The sequence below is a fragment of the Camelus ferus genome, chromosome 9 (assembly GCF_009834535.1).
Source record: "Camelus ferus isolate YT-003-E chromosome 9, BCGSAC_Cfer_1.0, whole genome shotgun sequence".
Classification (NCBI taxonomy): domain Eukaryota; kingdom Metazoa; phylum Chordata; class Mammalia; order Artiodactyla; family Camelidae; genus Camelus; species Camelus ferus.
Window position 1 is genome coordinate 20,607,305 of NC_045704.1, and position 24,613 is coordinate 20,631,917.

At 35.5% G+C, this 24,613-nt stretch overlaps 2 protein-coding genes across 2 annotated transcripts in view; one reads left to right on the forward strand and one right to left on the reverse strand.

The window, feature by feature from the left end:
• LOC116666048 (translation initiation factor IF-2-like) overlaps positions 1-24,613 on the forward strand; it is a 407,644-nt gene that overhangs the window by 217,448 nt on the left and 165,583 nt on the right. The window lies entirely within an intron of this gene.
• ZNF260 (zinc finger protein 260) lies at positions 7,295-23,375 on the reverse strand. The gene is made up of 3 exons (XM_032488030.1): positions 23,243-23,375; positions 20,527-20,763; positions 7,295-13,119 (listed from the first exon to the last, which is right to left on the reverse strand). Exon 3 carries the CDS (start codon positions 12,655-12,657, stop codon positions 11,419-11,421), a length of 1,239 nt encoding a protein of 412 aa, XP_032343921.1. The 5' UTR covers positions 12,658-13,119; positions 20,527-20,763; positions 23,243-23,375; the 3' UTR covers positions 7,295-11,418.

Genomic DNA, 24,613 nt, shown 5'->3' on the forward strand with positions numbered 1-24,613 from the left:
GACATTGGGGCAATAGCGTGGGTAGGGACAAAGAAGGGAGTAATTATTTCCTTATATTTATTTGGGACATACTCTTTCTACATAAATAGTTGTGCATTGTCATCTTTACATGCGAAAGGAGAGGTTATTTTTTGTGTTCATCACATTTCTTTTCAGAAGGGTATCACAACTGCATTCTTGAGAATTTCCTTTGCTGAAAATTCTTTCATTTTTTAAATTAAAAGAATCTTATTTATTAATTATTGTATTATTTAATTATTTTATTTTAGTGGGCGGAGGGAGGTAATTAGGTTTATTTATTTTTTTTTTAGAAGAGGTACTGGGGATTGAACCCAGGACCTCATACATGCTAAGCATGTGCTCTACCACTTGAGCTATACCCTCCTCCTTCATTTTTTCCATTCTAATCTCCTGATCACTAAAACAAATAACAACAACAGCACCAAAAACATTAGTGAATTATTTTCCCTCTGGCCTTTTTAAAATTAGGATTCTGTTATTGACCATCTTCTCTTAATCTGTAAGTTTTTGTTTTATTTTTTTTTTAGCAACTATATCCCACTATGATGGCGTCAGCACCATTTACTGACTCATGCCAACAGATTTGTTTCCATTATAGGCCTGTCTTTTTTGTGTATGTGGTAAATTACACATAAGATAAAATTTACCGTTTTAACCGTTTTGAACTACACAGTTTGGTGGCATTAGTACATTCACATTGTTGTCCAACCATCACCACTGTCCATATCCAGAATTTTTCATCATCCTAAACTGAAACTCTATACTCACTATACAATAAATAGCTATCCCGTGTGCCTTCAGCCTCTAGTAACCACTATACTACTTTCTGTTTCTATGAATTTGACTTTCTAGGTACCTCTCATATAAATAGAACCGCAAAATATTTGTTCTTTGGTGTCTGGCTTTTTTAACTTAGCATGTGATGTTTTCATGGTTCATCCATGTTGTAACCTGTATCAGAATTTCATTCCTTTTGAAGGTTGAATAATATTTCATTGTATATTTATACATTTTGTTTATGCATTTATCTGTTGAGCATGTGGGTTGTTTCCATCTTTTGATTATTGTCAGTAATGCTGCTGTGAACAAGGGTATACAAATATCTCTTTGAAATCGTGTTTTCAGTTCTTTTGTGTGCATATTGGGTGGAATTACAGGATCATATGTTAATTAAATATTTAATTTTTTGAGGAACCACCATATCCTATATCCTGCCAGAGTGATATTGTGACAGTCACCTTGTTGGGATGGTTGAGAGACCAACTGCTCTTTTACAGTTTTCTTCTTAGCCACATTGCCTGTGTACTTTGTAAAAAATCAACTTTATTGAGGTTCAATTTAAACACAGTGAATTTTACCCATTTTCATTGTTCAAAGAGTTTTGGAAATGATTCTCTAAGAACTCTTTGCCTAACCTGAGGGCAGGGAGCTCTATGTTTTCTTTAAAAGTTTTATAGTTTTATATTTTCATATTGAGACCTATTATCCATTTTTGAGTTAATTTTTATTCAAGACTTATAGCAAGGTTTGTTTTTTTTGCATAGGGATGTCCAATGTCCAACACCATTTGTTGAAAAGACTATCTTTAGTATATTCAATTGATTTCTGAATATTGAATCAGCTTTGCATTTCTAGGATAAACCTAACTTGCTTGCAATATATACTATATTGCTAGCTTTGATTTACTAACTTTTTGTTGAGCAGATTTATATCTATGTTAACAAGGAATATTGATCTGTGTTTTTTTTCTTTTTTTTTGATACTGTCTTTGTCTGGCTTTGGTATCAGAGCAATTCTAGCCTCATAAAGTGAGTTGGAACGTTCTCCTTTCTGTTATTTTGGTAGAGATTGTGCAGAATTGACATTATGTATCCTTTAAATACTTTGTAGATTTCAATAGCAAAGCCATCTGAGCTGGAATTTTCTTTTTGGAATTTTTAAATTGTGAATTTAATTTATTTTTAAAATTGAAGTATATTTGATATATAACATGTAAGTTTAAGATATGCAACATGTTGATTTGATACATTCATATGTTGCAGTATGATTGCTTTTCTAGCATTAACTAGCACCTCCATCATGTCACATAATTATCATTTCTTTTCTGTTGTGAGAATTAAGAGCTAGCATCCTTCTCTTGTTGGTGATTTTAAAAGAAGTTCTCAGTTTTTCAACATTGAATATGATGTTATCTATGGGTTTTTTATATATAGCTTTATTGTGTTGAAGAAGTTTCATTCTATTCTTTTTTTTTTAACATTTTTTATTGATTTATAATCATTTTACAATATTGTGTCAAATTCCAGTGTAGAGCACAATTTTTCAGTTATACATGAACATATATATATTCATTGTCACATTTTTTTCTCTGTGAGCTACCAGAAGATCTTGTATATATTTCCCTGTGCTATACAGTATAATCTTGTTTATCTATTCTACAATTTTGAAATCCCAGTCTATCTCTTCCCACCCCCTGCCCCCTTGGCAACCACAAGTTTGTATTCTATGTCTGTGAGTCTATTTCTGTTTTGTATTTATGCTTTTTTTTTTTTTTTTTTTAGATTCCACATATGAGCGATCTCATGGTATTTTTCTTTCTCTTTCTGGCTTACTTCACTTAGAATGACATTATCCAGGGACGTCCATGTTGCTGCAAATGGCATTATGTTGTCAGTTTTTATGGCTGAGTAGTATTCCATCATATACATTCTATTTTTAACTTGTTGAATGTTTTGATTATGAAAGGGTGTTGAATTTTGTTAAATGCTGTGTATTACATTGATTGATGTGTGTTGAACTATCCTTGAATACATTGAATCATTCAGGAATACATTCCACTTAGTTATAGTATATAATCTTTTTGATATGTTATTTCAGTTTCTCAGTATTTTGTTGAGGAATTTTGTATCAGTATTCCTAAGAACTATTGGTCTGTAGTTTTCCTTTCTTGTAGTGTCTTTGTCTGGCTTTGGTATCAGAGTAATGCTGAACTTTTAGTTGGAAAGTGTACCCTCTTCAAATTTTTGAAGTTTGAGAAGGATGGGCATTAATTCTTCTTTAAGTGTCTGGTAAAATTGCTGAATGAAGCCATCTAGTCTGTGGCTTTTATTTGTTAGGAGATTTTTGATCACGGCTTCAATTTCCTTGCTAGTTATAGGTGTATTTAGATTTTTTATTTCTTCAGGGTTCTAGTTATGTCTTTCTAAGGAATTTATTTTGTAGAGATTTTACATTTGTTGATGTACAGTTATTCACACTATTCTCTTATTATCCTTTTTATACCTGTAAAATATGTAGTAATGTCCCTACTTTCATTTTTTATTTTAGTAACACACATTTGAATCTTTAGTTCAACACACATTTTGAATCTTCTGTTTTTCTTAGTCAGTCTAGTTGAAGGTTGTCCATTTTACTGATTTTTTTCAAATATCTTACTTTTGGTTTCATTGATTTTCTGTATTTTCTGTTTTTAAATTTATCTCTGCCATAATCTTTCCTTTGCTAGATTAGGGCTAAATTTGCTCCTCTTTTTCTGTTCCTTATGGTGCAAACTTAGGTTGTTCTTTGAGTTGTGTTTATAACTTTAAATTTATTTTCTAGCACTGCTTCTGCTGCATCACGTATGTTTTGGTATGTTAACTTTTCATTTTTATTTATTTCAAGGTATTAAAAATTCCCTTATGATTTCTTCTTCGACTCCTTGTTTAAGAGTGTGTTGTTTAATTTCTATGTATTTGCAAACTTTCCACTTTTCCTACTGTTACTGATGTCTAGTTTCATTCAATTGTGATTGGAAATCATTGTATTATTTCAATTTTTGTATCTGAGTTATCTGAGTTTGTTTATTGAAAATTTACTGAGACTTGTTTTGTGGCCTAACATTATCTGTTCTTCAGAATGTTCCATATAAACTTCAGAAAAAAATTGTATTCTGCTGTTGCTAGATGCAGCATTCTCTGTTAGATCTAAATGTATTGTTCTGTTTTCAAGTCTTCCATTTCGTTATTGATCTTGTTCCTGTTGTTTCTGTGCATTATTGAAGTGGAATATTGAACTATCCAACTATTATTGTAGAACTATTTCTCCCTTCAATCCTATCAAAGATTGATTCATATATTTGGGGCTCTGATGTCTGGTGCATAGGGTTATTATTCCTACATTTCTTGGTCAATTTGCCCTTTTATCAATATGTAATTTCCTTTTCTCTTATAAAATATTTTTACTTAATGTCACATCTGTCTAATATTAGTATAGCCAATCCAGCTCTCCTTTGGTTACTATTTGCATGGAATTCAATTTATTTCTATCCTTTTACCTTCAACTTCTTTGTGTCTTTAGATCTAAAGTGACTATCTTGTATATAGCATATAGTTCAATTTTTTTTCCTTTTAATCCATTTTGGCATTCTCTGCCTTTTGACTGAAGAGTTGAATAAATTTACACTTAATATAATTACTGATAAGGAAAAACTGCTGTTTTGCTATTTGTTTTCTGTATGTCTTACAGCATTTTACCCTCATTTTGCCATTACTTCCTTCATTTGTGTGTGTGATTTTTTTTCCTGTAGCGACACATTTTGATTCTCTTCCCATTTCCTTTTGTGTATATTCTTTGGCTATATCTTTATGGTTACCATGGGTATTACATATAACATTCTAATGTTATAACAATCTAATTTGAATTAATACCAACTTACCTACAGTCACATAACAAAATTTTACTCCTATACAGCTGTGTTGTCCCTTTGTTATTAATGTCAGAATGTTGCATCTTTATACAGTTGTGTGGCCAATAACAGATTTGTAACTATTTTTGTCCATTTGTGTTATAAATTCTGTATAAAATAAAAACTGGAGTTTAAAACTAAAATTACAAAAACAGTATTTTTCCATTTATTTTCCTTTACTGGAGATCTTTTTATCTTCAACCTGAAGGTCTCCCTTTAGCATTTATTGTAGGGCAGCTGTAGTGAAAATGAATGTAACCTCTTTTCTGGGAAGTTCTTAATTTCTCCCTCATTTTTCAACAACAGTTTTTAGTCATGCCAGATACTGGATTTTCAGTGGATAGTTTTCTTTTTTCTTTAAAAATTTAAATAATACCATCCTACTACTTTCTGACCTCTAAGGTTTCAGGTGAGAATTTGACTGACAAGCTTATTGAGGATCTGTTGTATACAATGACTTACTATTCTGCTTTCAAGAGTCTCTGTCCTTCACTTTTGAAAATTTGATCACATTGTGTCTCAGTGTAGGTCTCTTTGCATGTCCTTGCTGGAGTTCATTGAGCTTCTTGGTTTCGTAGATTGATCTTTCATCAAAGTTTTGAAGTTTGGGGCCTCTATTCATTCAAATAACCTCTCTGCTCCCCTCTCTTCTCTGTGACTCTCATAATACCTACATTGATCTGCTTGTTGGTGTCTGACAAACACTTTTTGCACTTTTGTTTGGGTTTCTATATGCTTCTTATATTAATTTTAATTATTCAATATAAAATGATATATTAATATATTCAAGTTTGCCGATGTTTTTCTTTTCCTCAACTCATATCTGCTGTTGAACCCCACTCATAAATTTTTGCATATCAGTTATTATACACTGTAGCTCCAGGATTTGTTTGGTTCTATTTTATAATTTGATTGTTGATATTCTTATTTTGTTCATATGATTTTCCTGATTTCCTTTAGTTATTTGTCCATATTTTTACTCATCTTTTTGACCATATTTAAGACAGTTATTTTAAAGCCTTTGTCTAGTAAGTCCAAGGATAGTTTCTGTCAGTTAACTTTGTTCCTTCGAATGAATCATATTTCCTGTTTCTTTGTGTGCTTTGTTTTGTGCTACTAATTGGGCGCTATTATAAAGTTTTAATTCTGGAAATCAGATTAATTCTGGAAATCGGATACTATTGTAAAGTTTTAATTCTGGAAATCAGATTCTCCCCTTTCCTAAGGTTTCAATATTTTTGATTGTTAAAGGCTGTGGTAATCCAATACTTTTTCTAAACTATTTTTGCAGACTTTTTCTTATCATGAATAACTTAAAAAAAATTTTTTTTACATCTGTTTTTTAACTGTTTTGACAGAGATTTTCTTTTACTTTTGGGGAGAGGTAATTAGGTTTGTTTGTTTGCTTGTTTGTTTATATTAATGGAGGTACAGAGGATTGAACCCAGGACCTCATGGGTGCTAAGCACGAGCTCTACCACTGAGCTATACCCTCCCTTGACAGATTTTTCTTAAATGCTAGGAGCTGGAACAACCCACCCACCCACTCACACAGGCAAAAGAACAGCCACCTTTGCAGATTGGCTCTGTGTGGGGCAGTCCTTCACCATTTGGCTAGAATTGCTCTGAGCCTAAGGATCATCCCAAGGTGAAATCTTGTCTTCTTAGGTCTTTTCTTAGCAAGCTTCTGGTGTGGACATGTGTGTATCTTCCTAAAGCCTATTATATATACATTTGCTTTTGAATGTCCTAATTTCCCAAAGACTTTTACCCCAGCTTCTCCTCCAGGCCATAGATGACTATATCCCCACCCATAATCTTTTGCCCTAGGTATCTGTGGGTTTATAGTCCACCTTGAAGGTTTTATGAGCAGTGCATGCTCCCTTTCCTGCCTGCATTGTGTAGTGTGAAATGGATGGGTGTCTTGCATCAGTCCTTGTACCCTCAAGATAGGTTAGAACAGGCATACACAATAATTTGCAAGCATGGCCTGCCCTGCTCCCTCCAGTTTGAGAGGGGAAGCTGAGTTGCCACTTGTTCAAGACCAAGATCCCTTCTATGTGGGGCAAGAGTGAAAATGCCACAAAACATTACTAACAGTTTGAAGATGGCTTTTTCTTGTTTCTACAAACCTTTTTTCCAGCGGTACTAACAAAGTTGGTTCAGAAAGCTTCTGGTTTTGTTTTGTTTTTTCTTTTCAATTTCTGTGGGGGAACAATAGCTTGGAGCTTCCTAGTTCAACATTTTGGTGCTGTCCCTAGCAGGAAGTGTATTTTTCACTTATTTCCCGTTCTAACAATTCTTATTTTAAAATAAGGAAACTGGGGCTTAGGGAGTTTTACAAATTGCCAAAAATTACAGAGCTTTTTAATGGAGTTGAGATTACACTCTCCTAATGGAAAGTGCCTGTTTTACTTACCATATATTTGGAGCTCATAATAAGCATCTGATAAGATGGTTACCCCATATTTAACTGACTGGGGTAGAATTAAGCAGGAAACGGGCAGTCTTAGCTTGGGGTACTGTAACAAAATACCATAGACTGGGTAGTTTAAAGAACAGACGTTTATTTCTTACAGTTCTAGAGGCTGGGAAGTCCCAAGATCAAAGTGCTGGCAGATTTGGTGACGGTCCAATTCCGGGGTTGTAACAGCTGCTTTCTCACTATGTGCTCACATGGCTTTTTCCTGGTGCTTACACACATGGAGAGATCTCTCTCTTCCTTTTTTTCCAGTATGAGTGTCCCTCCCTCATGACCTAATCAAAACCTAATTAGTTTTCCTAAGGACCCATCTTCAAAACCATCACACTGGGGATTACGGCTTCAACACATGAATTCCGGGGGTGGGATACAGACACTCAGTCCATAACAGGTTTCCCTTATTCACCAAACTGATAAAATCTCCTATAATATAATGGTATTAAATAGGGATGGGCTTCAAATTACTTTGTTCAGAATCCTCATGCTGAAGGACATGAATCACAATTTGAATAAATGCAAAGGCATACTGTTTTGGGGTGGACAGAAAGACAATATCCTAAATGTCACTTCTCCCACTTAGAGTATCAAAGGGTTTTTATAATTCGAGAAAACTATCTTTATTTACATAGAAAGAAAATTAACTTAGATTAGCAAATAAAACTGAAAAATAGTAAGGGGGACTTGCTCTATTATGCAGTATCAAAATACAGTAAGGCTAATGTTAATGCTATCATTTAATATGGTATTAGTATAGGAATATAAAAATAGATTAGTGAAACAAGAGAACACAGAATAGATCTTGGTACAAATGAGAACATAAGGCAGTTTTAGTTGAAGGAGGAAAAGATCATCTGGTTAAAGGATTACATAGCAAAGTTTCAGTTGAATAGGAAAAGTATGGGATCAGTAACGTTTCCCACTAACCCATGTCTGGAAAGATGACCTTAGATTTGCCTTTCTACCAGTTTCCCAGAAGAAAATACCACTGTAAATCCCTCAGATGCCATGGTGGATTACTGTAAAATGTCCTGGATGAGGATGTTAACATTTCCCAGGCTGAGGTGAACCCCACCATTTGTAACCTCTTCTCCCCTGTGCAGTGCTAAGGCACTGGAAGCTGTGTTGCTTAGGCAGTTGAAGGACTGTCTGATGAATATGCTGTGAAGATGCTGTCTTGTCAGGAAAAGCTAATAATAAACCTAATGTTGGTTTAAAACTTACTGTTCTGTCTGTCTTTTTGATTGCCAATTCAAATCTGTGATGGCTTATGGTGGACATGCAGTTGTCAGAGCTGTGTGACTGGCTGCTAAACTAACAGCTGGATTATTTTAACAAATTGTCCTTGTACAACTAGAAACCCATCTAGAAGAAAATAACAACCTTCATATATGACATTAAATGCTAAATTCTAGGTGGAATTAAATATTTACATATTATAAAAAGAAACAGTAAATAACTTGCAAGAAAACCTAAGAAGTAACATACATAATCTAGAGATTAAAATATCTTTATAACCAACCCATAAACTTTGTAATGTTTAATATGTGAACAGGTCTTCAAAACTGACAAAAAAGAAATTGTAGGAAAATAGGCCAACAATATGAAAATTTACAAAGAAGCAAATCTAGGAGCAGGCAAGGTTATACTCATCAGACAAACATGAATTTAGCATAGTATCACCTAGTGCCGGGCTAGAGGAAACTTGTCTTTTGGAAAATTACTGATAGCATCTATTAAAATGTTAAAGTAGCACATATCCTAATTGCTTATCTTACTCTATCTGACCATGATAATCATTCTTGTTTCTGGGCCTTAGCCCTGGCCATCTATAAGCACCAAAATGTAATCCTCTTAGTTTGGTTTGCATTAGAGTTGGTAATTGCTCTGGTGACATCAAAGCTACACCAGCACAGGAGCATAACACTTAATATGAGAGAATGCTTACTGAGAAATGGAAGAAAAGAAAGGATATTTAAATTCACATAGATATACAAGTATGTTATTTGGATACATAACCTCAGAAAATCAACCCCTGGCATTTTTAATCTTATCTCAAGACCAACCTTCAGAAATGCCAGTGACAAGCAGTGCAGTTGTATCAGCATAGCATTTCTTTGAGTTTAAAAGAAGTTGATATATTTGAAAATAGCCTAAGGTTTAAGTGTGACATAGTCATTTTTAATCACTTATTCAAAAGAGCACTAACTGCTTTCTATATGTCAAGTAATTGAGGAAAGGAATTAAATAAAAATCCTCAAAAAGATTTGCTTTAATAAAAGAATTCTGTCTAGGTCTGAGATCTCCCCTTTCAGAGCTATTTTCCCAAAGAAAATAAACAAACAAGAGATGAGGTGATTATGTCTGAGAGATTAGGAAAAAAAAAAAAAAAGAGTCTCAGATTAAAACTGAAGCTGAAATGCAAGAGTTTTACTCAGTGGCATATTAAAAAATGTTAGAGTACCATGGTTTCCTCATTATGAAAATGTCAAATTTCTAATGCCAATACTAGTTATGTGGACTGTTGAGATTTCTGATAAATGTTACAGTAAAAACTAATTCTCTCTAATAGGTCTGGTCATGTATTATTAAATATGATCCCTTAAATGTATATGATCCAATCATCTTGCAAAATCATGCTGTAAGTTCTCAGTAGCGACCACACAGAGATTAGTGATATGACATTTGAGAGTAAGTTTAAATAACTGAAATTGTTAAGTTACCATCTTAATTTTAAAAATTATTTCATATAGTAAAGATACGATTTTAGAAATATCTGCTGTAAAATATTAGCATCTATTTGGGAGTGTTGGTCCATTATAACATGTACTCTGTATAGTTTCCCTACCCGTTTCCCTATCTTTTAAAATTTTCCAAAGTTTAAAAGAAATAGCATAAACAACAGAATAAGCACATATATTATTACAACCCAGAATTAACTAACATTTTGCTATATTTACTTAGAATCTTTCTTTCTTTTTAATGAGATAGGTATTTAGATATAAAACTGAAGTAGCATTTAACTACCATGCTTGGCCCCATTTCCCTTCTATTGCCTTTCTCTCTAGAGACAACCACTTTAGGGAATCAAGTGTGAATCCTTCTGATCTGTTCTTCATAGTTTTACATAAAAATGTTCATCCATAACCAATGCTTTAATAGTAGTGTTGGTTAGTGTTAATTCAAATTCACACATGTATGATTATAATATATTCATCACTTCTTTTTTTCACTCTATGTGATTTTTCAGATCTTTCTGTTAATACATATAAATTTGATTTGTTATACTTAACTGCCAGAGAACGTTCTATATCACATTTTATTCATCCATTTCACAAGTGACAGACATCTCTTTCCAATTTTTTGCTAATATAATTCATGCTGCAATGAACATAAAGGTACATGATTCCCTGTGTACATGTATCAGTTACTTGGGTATATGTATATATACTCAAGAGCAGGAATCTGGAATCTATTTTTAGAGATTCTTTTCTACCCCAAGGTTTGAAAAAAATTCTCCTATAAAATTCTTATGTTACTAAGTTTTGCTTTTTGCACTCTAGTCTTAAATGCTTTCGGATGTCATAATAAATACTTTAATGTATCACAATAGCAAAGACCTAATATTTTTCCAATGAAGAGTCAATTGCCCTGAGACCATTTTTTGAATCATCCATGATTTTCCTGCCCATTTGTGATTACCACCTCTATAAATTGCCAATTCCCCATACAAACATGCATGTTTCTGAAAACAATATTCTATCACAATCTTTGTTTTCTACAACTGCATCAAGAGCAAATAGTTTTGATGATTGTACATGTAGCAAAACATAACAAAAAGATGATAATTCTGTCTCTTAATTTCACATCATTATACCTCTCATATCTTTTTCTGAATGCATCAGGTAGGCCTTCCAGAACCATGGTGATTAGTGTCCAGAACTGGGTCCTTCCTCATTTTAATGAGAATGCTCCTAAAACTACAGCATGAACAGTGTTGGTTCTGAGGGTTCTGGGAGTGTAGAATTTCAAGATACTATGATAGTTATTAAATTCTCAATATTTTAAGTTTGAGTTGTTGCTGATGGATTTTCCACATTCACATCACTTTACTGTAAAATAATTTTTCTGATATACTGCTTAGTATGAATTCTGTTGAAGGTTTTCCTAAATTCAAGGCATTCATAGAGTTTTAATGAGTATGAATTCTCTGGTGTCTAATATGATGTGACTTCTGGCTAAAAGCTTTCCCACATTCATTACACTGATAAGGTTTTTCTCCAGTATGGATTCTCATATGCAGAGCAAGAGTTGAGAACTGAGAGAAAGCTTTCCCACATTCATTACAACCATAGGGCTTCTCACCTGTATGGCTTCTCATATGCACCGTAAGAGATGAACTTTGACAGAAAGCTTTCCCACATATTTTACATTCATAAGGCTTATCACCTGTATGAATTCTCACATGTACAATAAGTGATGTGATTCTAGAGAAGGCTTTTCCACATTTATTACATTCATAGGGTTTTTCTCCTGTATGAATGTTGTGATGTTTAATGAGGTACTGCTTCTGCCTAAAGATTGTTCCACATTCATTACATTTATAGGGTTTCTCTCCAATATGAATTTTCTCATGCTCAGTAAGGTTTGATTTGCCACTGAAGGCTTTCCCACATTCCTTACATATATAGGGTTTCTCTCCTGTATGACTTCTCTGGTGTCTGATGAGGCTTGACTTCTGAATGAAAGCTTTTCCACACCCTTTACATTCATAAGGTTTCTCTCCAGTATGTATTCTTTGATGGATAATGAGGTTTTCCTTCTGGCTAAAGGCTTTTCCACACTCATTACATTTAAAGGGTTTCTTTCCACTATGGATATTCTGATGTTTAACGAGGTATTGCTTCTGGCTGAATGCTCTTCCACATTGATTACATTCAAATGGTTTCTCTCCTGTATGAATGTTCTCATGCTCAGCAAGATATGACTTGCCACTGAAGGCTTTGCCACACTCCTTACATGCATAGGGTTTGTTTCCAATATGATTTCTCTGGTGCTTAATGAGGCTTGGTGTCTGAATAGAAGCTTTCCCACATTCATAAGTTTTCTCTCCAGTATGATGTTTTTGATGAGAAAGCAAGTTTCGCTTCTGGCTGAAGGCTCTTCCACACTTATTACATTTATATGGTTTCTTTCCTGTATGACTTCTCAAATGCAGAGTAAGGGATGAGATTCGAGAGAATACTTTACCACATTCAGGACATTGCTGTGATTTCTCTCCAGTATGTATTTTCTTATGCTCTATGAGATTCTGCTTCAGGCTAAATGTTTTTCGACATTCATTACACTCATAAGGTTTCTCTCCAGTATGAATTTGATCAGGCTGAAGGAGATCCGATTCAGGCTGAAGGCTTTCCAACATTCTTACCATGCACAGATATTTTCTCCAACTAGAATTCCTTAGTATCTCTTCACACGTGACATGGATGAAAGCTTCTCCACATTCAGTAAATTCATATAGTTTCTCTCCAATAATAATTCTGTATCTAATGAAGTTGAATTTATGATGGAAAACTTTTCACACAGGTAGTCCTGAGAACAGATGATTAAATTGGGATGAAACACAGCATCCTTATTATATTCTCAATGGTTCTTTCTTAGGTAGCTTCTTTCATATTTAAGTGTAAATTATGTTCCAAACTCTTTTGAACTGAATCCTGTACATAGAGGAGTAGTCTTAAAGAATCAGTGTCTGTGCTCAGAGTAAATACTTTCCTCCTACTTAGGTTTTCAGAGTTTTTCCTTAGCTGTATATTCCTGGAGAAGGATGAGACTTAACTCGCATGTCTTTCCTGTTGTGCCTTTATTTATTTAGAAAATTCCCAGGCCTTTTCTAAAAGGGAGTACAAAAAAATTATCATTGAAAACAGTAACTGTAAAATATTTAATCCCTGGTATGCAATAAACATACAATAAAGTAGCTATCATCATCATCAATATCAGTAATGTGTGTGAATTTTTCCACTATTTTTTAACAAAATTTCAGAAGTATGCAATTTTTAAAATAGACTGTTTCAAACCTAACCTACCAGTATGAAAAAGAGAGCTCAAATACAAACAGCATTCCTGGGTGCATATAGCTTAAACTGCTTTTAAAGGAAACTACATACTTTATAAATCAGTGAAGTAAGAGGAATCATAAAGAACAGGTGACAAACAGGATGAAAGGACAAAAACATAAAATTTGGAAAGCCTAGGATGAAGGGATAAAAAAAAAAAAAGAATAGAAATATCATTAAAGGGATGTGTGGTTAAATAAGACACTTATTTCTGTATCTTCCTAAACTCTATTAACATGTCAGTAAGGGGATGAAGGTCATTACTCATAAAAACTAAGAGGTTGAGGAGACAACGGTGGATGAAAGTATTAAGAAACTTTGAAAGGAAAGCAAATAAAGGACTATAAATTAACAGCAGAACTGAGTGGCTTAAATAAAACGCTAGCAGAAGAGGATGCCATTTAGAAGCGTGGTAATTCATCACACAGCTGTCAACAAAAAGGCTCTATAACTGGAGAGACTGGGTGAGAGTGGAAGGTGGGGCTTATAAAATGACTATAAAAGGAGGAGCTGTCCCACCAAACTCTCCTAACTGGAAGGAATAGGAATTTATTATCAAGACAAAGTACAACTGAGAGACTCTAAATGTAGTGATGGCAAGGGAAGCAGATGAGACTACCATACTAAAAGAAGGGGATGAGTAAAAATTGATACATAGAATCGGGTCCCAACTGCTTTCTACTGCTAGACTCCAGGAACGCTAGAAGTTGCCAGGTGTCAGATAATGAAAGCATTCTTTTCTGAAAAAAGGAGATGATCATGCGAATTTATAGATACTGACATTTGGAGTCTAGATATCTGACTGAATGCTGCACAGTGAAGCCCACCATTTTACAAGCCCCACCCATGCACAAGGAGATTACAATAATCTTTCTGGTACCTCAATGTATTAACATAGAGTTACAGATCACAAAGATTTGACAAAAGCCCTAATGTGAAAGATAGATCAAAACAAAGAGGAAACAACAAGGCAGGGAACAGAAGAACACACACATACAATACCATAGTTAGTATCACAGAAAGCTAAGAGGTTAATATAGCAATGAAATAGTAACAAGATTCTATAAATAAGTGGTTTGGGAAGTAAACAGTATGATGTTGATCTTAAAAATTCAATAGATTGGGGGAAAATTCCAGAAATCCAGGGTTCAAGAGAAAATATGAAGGACCAGAGAAAGGAGTTCCACAGAAAATATGAAGAAAAAATGAATGCAGGAAATGTTCTGAACCCCGTATTTCATATTTAGCATGTTGATAAGGATTTAAATGGATTACATTTAAAACAGGTAAAATAGCTGTATAAGATGCGAGAATAAATACCCATAGACACTGTCAAATGAGTTGAAAGTGGTTGTCTATGTGGAGTTGGAACTGTGGGTTAAGGATGGAGCAAGCAAAGCTATAATCCTATTTGACTTTTAAAAGCTCACATTTGTTATACCTACAGAGATGTCCTTGAAGACTTGTAAAATAATGCTAGACATTGCTCTTTTTATTTACTTACAGTTGAGTTTCACATGGGATAAATGGTGAATTACACATCTATTTAATGGGAACAAAAATAAAATATGCCAGAAAATAATCATCTTTGCTTCTAAATCTGATTTGCTGTGGCATTTTGATTACTGATACTATAATTTCTGGATACAGAAACCATCAATATCATCAATTTTGGTTTTCATTTATTTTTCTTCTTTTATTTTGTCTGATATACTGGCACTCAAGCTCTTTTCTTGTAAAGAGCCCTTTTCTTGGCCTCTCTCTAAATCCCTTCTTTCATGATTTTTCCATCCACTCACTGGAAACCTTCAGATTGTTCTGATCTATCCCTCTCAAAACTTTTTCTTCATTTTCTTATAAATCATTGCAAGAACTGACTAGTAATATGCTGTTACTCATATCAGTGCTACAATTTCCATAATTAAAAAAAATACCTCAACCCTTACTGTGTGCCATAAGCAAAAAAGGCACTGAAAACGAATCATAGACCTCAACATAAGCATTAAAGTTATTAATATAAAAGAAAAATGATAAAGTAGACTTCATCAAAATTAAAAAGTAATGTCCTTCAAAAAACACAGTTTCTTAACAAAAAGTTTCTTAAGCAAAAAGTAAAGCCACAGAGTGGGAGAAACTGATAAAGGGCTTGCATCCAAAATATATGGAACTGCTTAAACTCAACAATAAAAAGATAAACAATTTAGTTTTTTAAATGGGCAAAAGGCTGGAATAGACATTTAACAAAGTAAAACATATGAATGGCCAATAAGCACATTAAGATAAGTTCACCTTAACTAGTAATTCGGCAAATGCATATTAAACCCTTAATAAGATACACTGTACACCCATAAAATGGCTCAAGTTAAAAGGACTCTGGCAATCCAAGTGTGAGAGTGTGAAGCAACTGTAACTCTCATACATTGTTGGTGGGAATGAAAAACGGTACAGCTACTTTGGAAAACAACTGAGACTATTTTATAGAGTTAAATATACATATATTATTTTACCCAGCAATCCCACTCCCAGGCATTCATTCAAAAAAAAAGAAAAAAAGAAAAAATATGTTCGCAGGAAGACTAGTATGTGAATGTTTATAATAGCATTATTCATAATAGCCAAAAATGAAAATAAAACAAATGTCTATTAACTGATGAATAGAATATGTCCTATGGACATAACACTAATCAGCAATGAAAAGGAATTAAATATTAAAAATCTACAATATGACAACCTCAAAACACAAAACTAAGTCCAAGAAATTAAATGCAAAAGATTATGCACTGTGTGACTACATTTATATGACATTTAGAAAAGGCAAAGCTCTACTGACATAAAGCAGATTAGTGGTCACCAGGATGGGGGAGGGGTGTAGTTCAACTGCAAAATGGCACAAAGAACTGCCCATGGAACTGTTCAATACGTTGATTTTGGTGTTGGTTATATGGCTATAAACTGCTCAAATTTATCAAATAATATATACTTACAGGGGATGACTTATTTTATGTAAATTATACCTCAATAAAGATGAAAAAGTACATCTTTAGAATGTGACAATGAATGTACGTATGTTCATGTATAAATGAAAAATTGTGCTCTAAACTGGAATTTGACACAACATTGTAAAATGACTATAACTCAATAAAAAAAAAGTACATCTATCCACACTGAAGCTCCACAACAATCACAAATTATTTAATAATCATCTTATCTGTGCTGAAGACTTCAAACAAGAAGGATAAAAAACTGGCCTTTCTCTCAATGAGCTTCAATGTATGTCTTAGACATCAAAGTGAAAAACATGAATATAAGAGAGTATACACTTAAGATCCAAGTTGCTCTGAAAGCTACAATATGGGATGGAAATACAGAGATTAGAGATTGCCCTAGAAGTGACAGAGATCGTTTAATAAAGATAAAGCTCAAGGTTCAATGATGGATAGGACTTTGATAGATGGATCACTGCACAAAGGCAAAGATGCAAAGAATTTCATATACAGAAAGTAGGGGTAAGGGTGTAACAGTTACTGTTTAAAGCTGGAATAATACATGGTCACCAACTGTGTGGTGAAGAGGAAGACTGACAATATAAAATATACATCACCCATAGTGGGGAGTAAATAGATATTGCCTAAAGAAGTTAAGGAAGAAGATGAAGAAAATTACAAATATAAAGGCAACCAAGAGAAATTAAAAAATACAAACTTCCCAAATTTTCAGAAAAAAAAATATTCAAAACAAATCAAAGATCTTACTGTAAAAGGTACAAAAGATGAGGCAGAACTTAAACAGTATATAATATTAAATAAGAGAACCATTATCAACCATATTGTTCCTGTCAATAAATATAACTAGAGCTGGGGAGGGTAGAGCTCAGTGGTAGAGCATGTGCTTAGCATGCACGAGGTCCTGGGTTCAAACCTCAGTACCGCCATTAAAATAAATAAATAAATAAATAAATAAACCTAATTACCCCCTCCAAATCAAACAAACAAAAAATAAATAAAATATTTTAAAAAATAAATGCAATTTGAATAAAAATAACTATTAAAAGAACTATGATAGGCTTATACAGAAAATTCTCAGGCCTCAACCCAGATCTCCTGAATCAGAAAACCTGCGGGTAGGGCCCGGCAGTCTGTGTTTAACAAGCCCTATAGGTGACTTCGATGTATGCTAAAGTTTAACAACTGGTATAACAAAACCCACCTAAACTATATATATATATATACAAGATAGGCATCTAAAACAATATATAAGAAATGCTGAAAATAAAGAATAAAGATAAAACAAAGAAGATAATCTTGAATATATAAACTACAGAAATATAAGATGCAAAACCAGATTAGCAAGGGAGAAGACTACCTCTCTCAACCTAGGAGATCAAATCCATGAACTATGAGAATGTATAAAAAATAGGGGACATGAAATAAAAACATACACTAATTTATAATGTAGAGCTAACCAGTTTCTTCTCTATCTTGTAAATAGGTAGAAACCACCTTTAAAATGCTCAGAGAACATTCTCAAAATTAGCCCACAGAATAGGTATAAAACCTCAAATATTCCACAAAGTATAAAAGGATAGGCAAAATACTTTGACTAAAAAAAGAAGTCATAAATTAGAGAAATAAAAATCTTTCACATGTAAATTTCAAAAGCTACCGGCTGGAACAAACTCTTTGGTCAAAGAGGAAATTAAAATAAGTTGCATAATATTCAGAATAATTATTCAGAACACAATGTATATCACAGCCCATAGAATATATTTGAAAAAAATACTTGGAGAAGTTTGAGCACAAATGTTTTACATTATTCTAAGAAGAAGCAATAATAAACACTCAAAATAAGGAATTACAATAAGGGAAAGTGAGCAAAAGACAAACAAAAATTATTAAAGATAAAAAAGTAATTATTACAAACAGAAAAAGAGAAGTAATAATAGATTCACGAGTTGATTCTTAGGGAAAAACTAAAAAGGAATAAAAGCAAAATTACAAAAATAACAAATGATTATTTAAAAATAACTGTAGATGGAAAATAAGGATTGTACAGACTATTTTGCTCAACCCTATGCAAATAAATTTGAAACCTAGTAAATATAACCTATGAAAACTGAGACCAGAAAAGACAGAAAACGTAAACAGAAAAGCATAGAAAAAAAGAGACAATTGTTCAGACATTTCATCACCATAAAGTCCAAGGCACATGTGGCTTAAGATTTAGAGTTTACTAAACTTTTAACAAATTACAGTAATACTATTTATTACAAATTTTCCAATTCTTAAATTCATTGAATCTGCAAAGGTATGATGCAAAATAAATCAGGATTAAGTTCTTATTCCTAATAAGCCAAATGAAAACAAAGAAATTACATATTATTGGCAATAAAAGTCCCCTGTATTTTTATAGGAATTATATCAACATTTTTCACACATATTTACCAGAATTGAATTTTTTATACTGTAAAATGACAGACAATCCTGAACTGAACTAGGTAATATTATCTGAATAGCAGGCAAAGTGGTCCTTTCAGCAGCATTTATCCTGTGGTTTAAAAAGTATTTTCAAAACACAAATCAAAATGCTCTAATGCTAAGCAAACCAGTTTTATGCTATAATACCTGAACTGAGCAGTTGCAACAGAGATCCTATGGCTTAAAAAGCCTAAAACACTCACTATTGGCCCTTTATGGAAAAAATTTACTGACCCCTGCTACCCGAGAGTGGAGATTCCTCCCTCCTTTATCTGGCTGGACCAGGATGCACTGTTGCTCCAGCTTCAAGTACAACTAAATGATAAACCTGGAAGAAATCTGGATCTTAAACTACTGCAAAGACCAAAGCTATCAGGGACATCCTGACTACTCACCTGTAACCAAGAAATCAATTCCTACATTCCTCAAACCAGCACATTTTAGGGTTTATTATAGTCACTTAGCTCTACCATGACTGATAGCACTTTTTAGTCCCATCTCATTGCTTTACATATCATGGATGGGCAGATGCCTACTCAACTCAGGCACATGAAAGTTGTCTCAGACTGTAAGAAAATGGAGAAGATGAATGAAATTTTTACAAAAACTTTTTACAACACAGAGCATAGTTTGCCAACCTCTGCTCTTAACAGGTCACCATTTATACAGAATACGTTAAGAGTTTGCTTAATATTTGAGCATCTTGATATATATTGCAACTCTTCTCTACATAGCAACCACGGTAATCTTGTCAAGAGTCAAATCATGTCACTGCTCTGCTTAAAAGTAAACATTTAGAAGCATACGGTGTTAATAGTGGCTGCTTCCAGGGAGCAGAAATGGAGAACTCAGGGCCAGGAATGAGGAGACATAGCTATTATTTTAATTTCTATCAAGTGTATGTATTAGATTTTAAAAATAGTAGTACTATATCTCTTTAAAAGTAAGAGAGAGGTGAACTAGTAGGAAGTCAGCACCAATTGCCAAGCCTGCATTACTGTTTAAAAGCAGGAGGTGGAGAAAAGTTGTACTATGATAGTTGGAGGTAAGAAGATAAGAAGAAATAAGAATAAGGGGGGTAAGATTCACCTCTGAGATATATAACAATGGAAGGAGGGAGAAATGATAGTTAAATTTTAAAGAAAAGAATCTATGTGCTAGTTTTCAAACAATTACAGATCTAGAATCCTTGGCAAAAAGGACTGAGTGAGTAAGGAAGGGAGTCTAGGCATACAGAGAGAAGTGAAAAATGGAGCATGTTAGTGAGAAGAGGCACGAAATTTAGGCTGTGAAAGTCAGAAAATTGAGACTGCAAATGAGGTAGAGAGGCTGGCATCCAGAAGAGACGTTAGAGGGGCAACCAGTCTTCCAGAACCTGAGAAAAGAAGAGCTTCAATCCAGGAAGAGTCTTTTGAAACGTTATTTGGGGATCTAAAGAATCCTCAGCAATTGTCACTCCAAAAGACAAGGGCTACGGGGTAGGGTATAGCTCAAGTGGTAGAGTGCATGCTTAGCATGTATGAGGTCCTGGGTTCAATCCTTGGTACCTCCTCTAAGAATAAATAAGTAAATAAATCTAATTACCTACCCCCACCAAAAACAAAAACAGAAACAAAACAAGGGCTGATAAGACCATCTCCTCAAAAAAAATTTTCAGGTGCTGCAAACTCACTGAATGACTGTAATGAGCCTTTATCCCATTCATACCTGCTGGGTTCTGTCTCACTCCCCTGGAGAACACCTCCTTTACATTCCTTCCTCAAACATCCATTGCTCTTCTTGTTTGAACTGATGAATTTAAAACTCGAAATACTGACATACGATTCGGATGTGATTGTTGAGGGTCAAAGCAGCATCCCAGAATTTAGACTGGGTCCTTAGGATCCTCAAAGGTTTTGAAGGATAAAGAAAGTGTAGCTCCTGGGGATGCACAGGGAAGCTGGCCTGTGAACAAGAACAAAGTAATGATGACCCCTTGGCTTAGAAGCTGGAGTACAAACATACATGTGAGCACATAGGAAAAAAGTATTTATAATTTGCATCTCAGGCCAAACCCATTATGCTATTTATAGGCTCCACATATTTCAAAAAATGGGAAACAGAAGGTACCTTATTTTCAGAATTTAGGTTATACAGACAACTACATGACTGAGTTGCGAGAGTTCTCTAGACTCACAACCTGTACAGGTACCTTTGAGCAGGTGTCACTTGTGGCCTTGCTCCTGATTGAACAGTCACAGTTCTGAATACCATTTTACCCCACAGCAATACTTTTCTCATAAATGTGAAGTCACCAAACTTGAGTGATATGGATAAAATGTAAAGGAAGTTGTTCTGGTAATGATTCATGGATCAGAGTTCTTAAAATTTTTAGAAGCCTAATATTTGTCCTATGTTATGTTACTCTAGGAGAAATTAAATATTCTAAGTGTCCCATAATTATACGGTCATTCAATCATTAGTTCAGTAAATTTATATATTTATCACTTACTATGTGTACTGAAGAGACCATGGTCTCCAATTTGTAATGGGGTGTGACAGATAAAAGGGTAAAACTTTCTCAGAAGCTCCTCCCTTATCTAACATAGGAGGCTTCGAATCCGGGTGGACAGTGCTATGAATTCATGAAAACAGGTTAATACAAAAGGGGGAAAGGATGGAGGCAAACTGCAGGATTAAAGACATTTTGGACATAAAGAGTTTGAAGTTCCTATGCAACCTCCAGATGGAGCTGTCCATTAGGCAGTTGGAGACACAGATGAAGAACTCAGTACAAAACTCAAACAGAAATGGACATTTGTTACTCTTCTATCACCTGAAGTCACAGCAATGGAATTCTGTTGCTCATACTGTTCTTAGAGGTGAAAAAAGATGATCAAAATCAGAAACTCAGGAACACTAATATTTAAGGGACAAACAGAAACATAAGTCACAGATGGAGGTTTTTTGGGGGAAGTTGTTCCTTGGTTTTGACTGAAGTATGTAAGTGAGGGTAGGATCATTGAAGGCAAGGGAACATTCAAGAATGAGGCAGTGATAAACAGCTGAAAAGGAATGGAGTGAATGTAGAAATCTAATTCCTCTATTGCAGTTAAAAATGGAAAGGTACAAAACAGGCAAGCAAAAATGTCCCTGCCCTAGCTGCTGCATCCCCTGACAACAGTTTTTATTTTCTGTGTGAACTTCAAAAGTTTCTTCATGCAATCACAAATATAAATTCCTACCCACACTTAATAAAAAAAAAAAATTAGATTACACCTAGCATACACCTTCCTTTCTTCGTGTAACAAAATACATCGCAGACTTTTAAAATCTGTGACATATTTCCATTTGCTCAAGTTTTATTTTGGGTCCTTCATTAACATTTAAAAATAACCTTCGTATAGGTTTATACATTTACTGTTTATCCCTAGGTGTTTAATGTGATTTGTTGCTATTGTAAATAAAGGACTTTTCTTTATAACTAATACTGATTATTTTCTGTATGATCAAAGCTATTATTTCTACATATGAGTTTTCGTGCTGTAGTACTTTGCTTTCACTGTATCGAAAAACATGTTTAGGGTGATAAAATGCTGGAAGAAACTGTCTTTATAGGTAAAAGAAAATCTGTTTCACTACGTTTACAAATGCTATTTGGTTTGAGGAAAACCTGGTCAAATTAGGAGTCAGATTGCCATACTCACTGACAAACTAGGGAGTCTTAAATTGGTTACTTGATCTCTGCACCAAAGACAGGACAAGTTGCTTCCCAATTCTGTGTTGTCTGCACTAGTGGAAACTACCTCTTAAAGCTATTCCTTAGTCCAGGACTTCTCAAGGCAGCCTCACCAAAATTCTTCCAAAGAATGAAGGAAAGTCAATACCTACATGGAGTCTAGATACTCAATAACGAGTTTTCCAGAAATATTTCTTCTTAAAAAAATAATCCCGATTTTGTTTTCTACTCCACAGTGAGTCTGCTTTAATATAAAAATCGCTTTAAAATTACTTATCGCTCAATTGCTTAGCCTTTTCCCTTTCTCATTTTTCAAAGAAACGGATGCTCCAGAAAGATGCATCCTTATCGTTATTTAGAAAGAAAAGTGAGGTTTAGATGGTACTACCCCACTAAGCTCACAATGCCACCTACTCTCACAAACTTAGAACCACACAGGTTACAAATCTACAATCCTCTCGCACTCCCTCACAGTCTTGGTCACCCGCCCGCGAAGCCGCCCCACTTTCCTTCTGGACCCCTGCCCCCATCCACATAAGCTTCGAACACTGCACGTCACAGGAGGCGATTTCTCCCCTTCAGTCTCCCCAGCCCGGTCGCAGGCTCCGCGAAACCTACCCTACAGCCTCCGTGACCGGACTGTAAGCCCAGAAACCCAGGTCTCGCGCCCAGATCTGCGATTCGCAGAGCCCAAACCAAACTCACCAGCAGACAAAGACAACGATGGCGAGCCACGAATTCTGCGCCTGCGCACTTCTTGGGCTGGCTAGCACTCCCAGAGGTCTCCTGGGCGCCAACAAGCCCGGACTCAATCCCCGACGGAATCGGTCGGTATTGGTCGGTCGTCCGCTCTTCTGATTGTGGACTACATTTCCCAGAAGTTTCAGTGGTTCGAGAGACCTTTTCGAGTCAGCTTTCGCGCTTGCTTAACTCCGCCCCAGTTTGTGGGACTGTCTCCCCGGCTGGGGGAGGCGGGTACGTAGGCCGAGCTTCAGGACCTAGGTAACATTCTATCTGTGTTATGTCTGTCTCTGGGAGAGGGCAGTGTTGTGTCTTGCGTTATAATAAGCTCAGTTCAAGCGCGCCGGTAACTCCAACTAGGAGTTATAGTTAAAGGCTACGTCCGCCAGGAGCGCCGGAAGACTCCTGGTTCCAGGCTTGGGGAGGCGGGGGGAGAAGGGGTGAAGGGAGGGAGCGATTGTGAGGAATCTCTGGCTGAGCTCTAGCCAGGCGCCATCTTGTCTCTCGCGAGTGCGGCGCCGAACTACATTTCCCAGCAGCCGCCGCGCCCGGGCAGCTGGAGCCCAGGGCTGCTCTCGGAGCGGTTGGGCCTGGTCGCTGACACCTTCCGGAGGGAGGAACGCAGGTAAAACGTTCGGAGGCCGGGCTGGGGCGGGGAGGGAATGGAGACTGAGTCTTAAGTCTTCAGGCGGAACGGGTAGGGTTGGGGAGGCTGGTGTCAGTTATGAAATTGTGTGTGATAATGCGGGAGCGTCAGTATGTGTGTGTGTGTGTGTGTGTGTGTGTGTGTGTGTAGCCTTATGCAGGTGAGTCTCCCTGATATGTTACTGCGTGTGCTAGTGTGTGTTACCTGTGACTGTGTGTCCTTGTAGTGGTGTGTGGTTGTTTCTATGTGACCATGTATTCCTCTTTGCGTGCAGGCATGTGTGAGCTTTGTGACTGCTTCTGTAACTGCGCCTCCGTGGGGTTGGACTGTGCAGCACTGTGTGCGGAGGGGAAGGAAGTTTGACTCAGAGTGTTAACTTTGTCTAGTGGTGGGTGTGTGACTATACAGCAATAGCTGTGTGAATTTGGGGAGACTGTTGGCGACTGTGTGTCACACATAGTCATATATGACAGCACAGGATGGGATAGCTCTGCCTCTTGACAGTAAAGACCCTGACTCTTGTCTGTGACATTGAGGTTGAGATGGAAGCCCGAATGTTCTCTGATAGCCTTCCCGTGGTCGAGGAAGGGCAAGTGAGCAAGGTGACCCTGTCATCTGGGCCTCAAGAAAGGTTCATTGTCTCCTTTCCCATTTCTATCAGTTACCGGACTCAGTGGGTCTGCCCCTTG

What these genes read in the sequence shown, in the direction of transcription:
- ZNF260 (XM_032488030.1), bottom strand. Translation starts at nt 12,657, where the DNA reads ATGGTAAGAATGTTGGAAAGCCTTCAGCCTGAATCGGATCTCCTTCAG.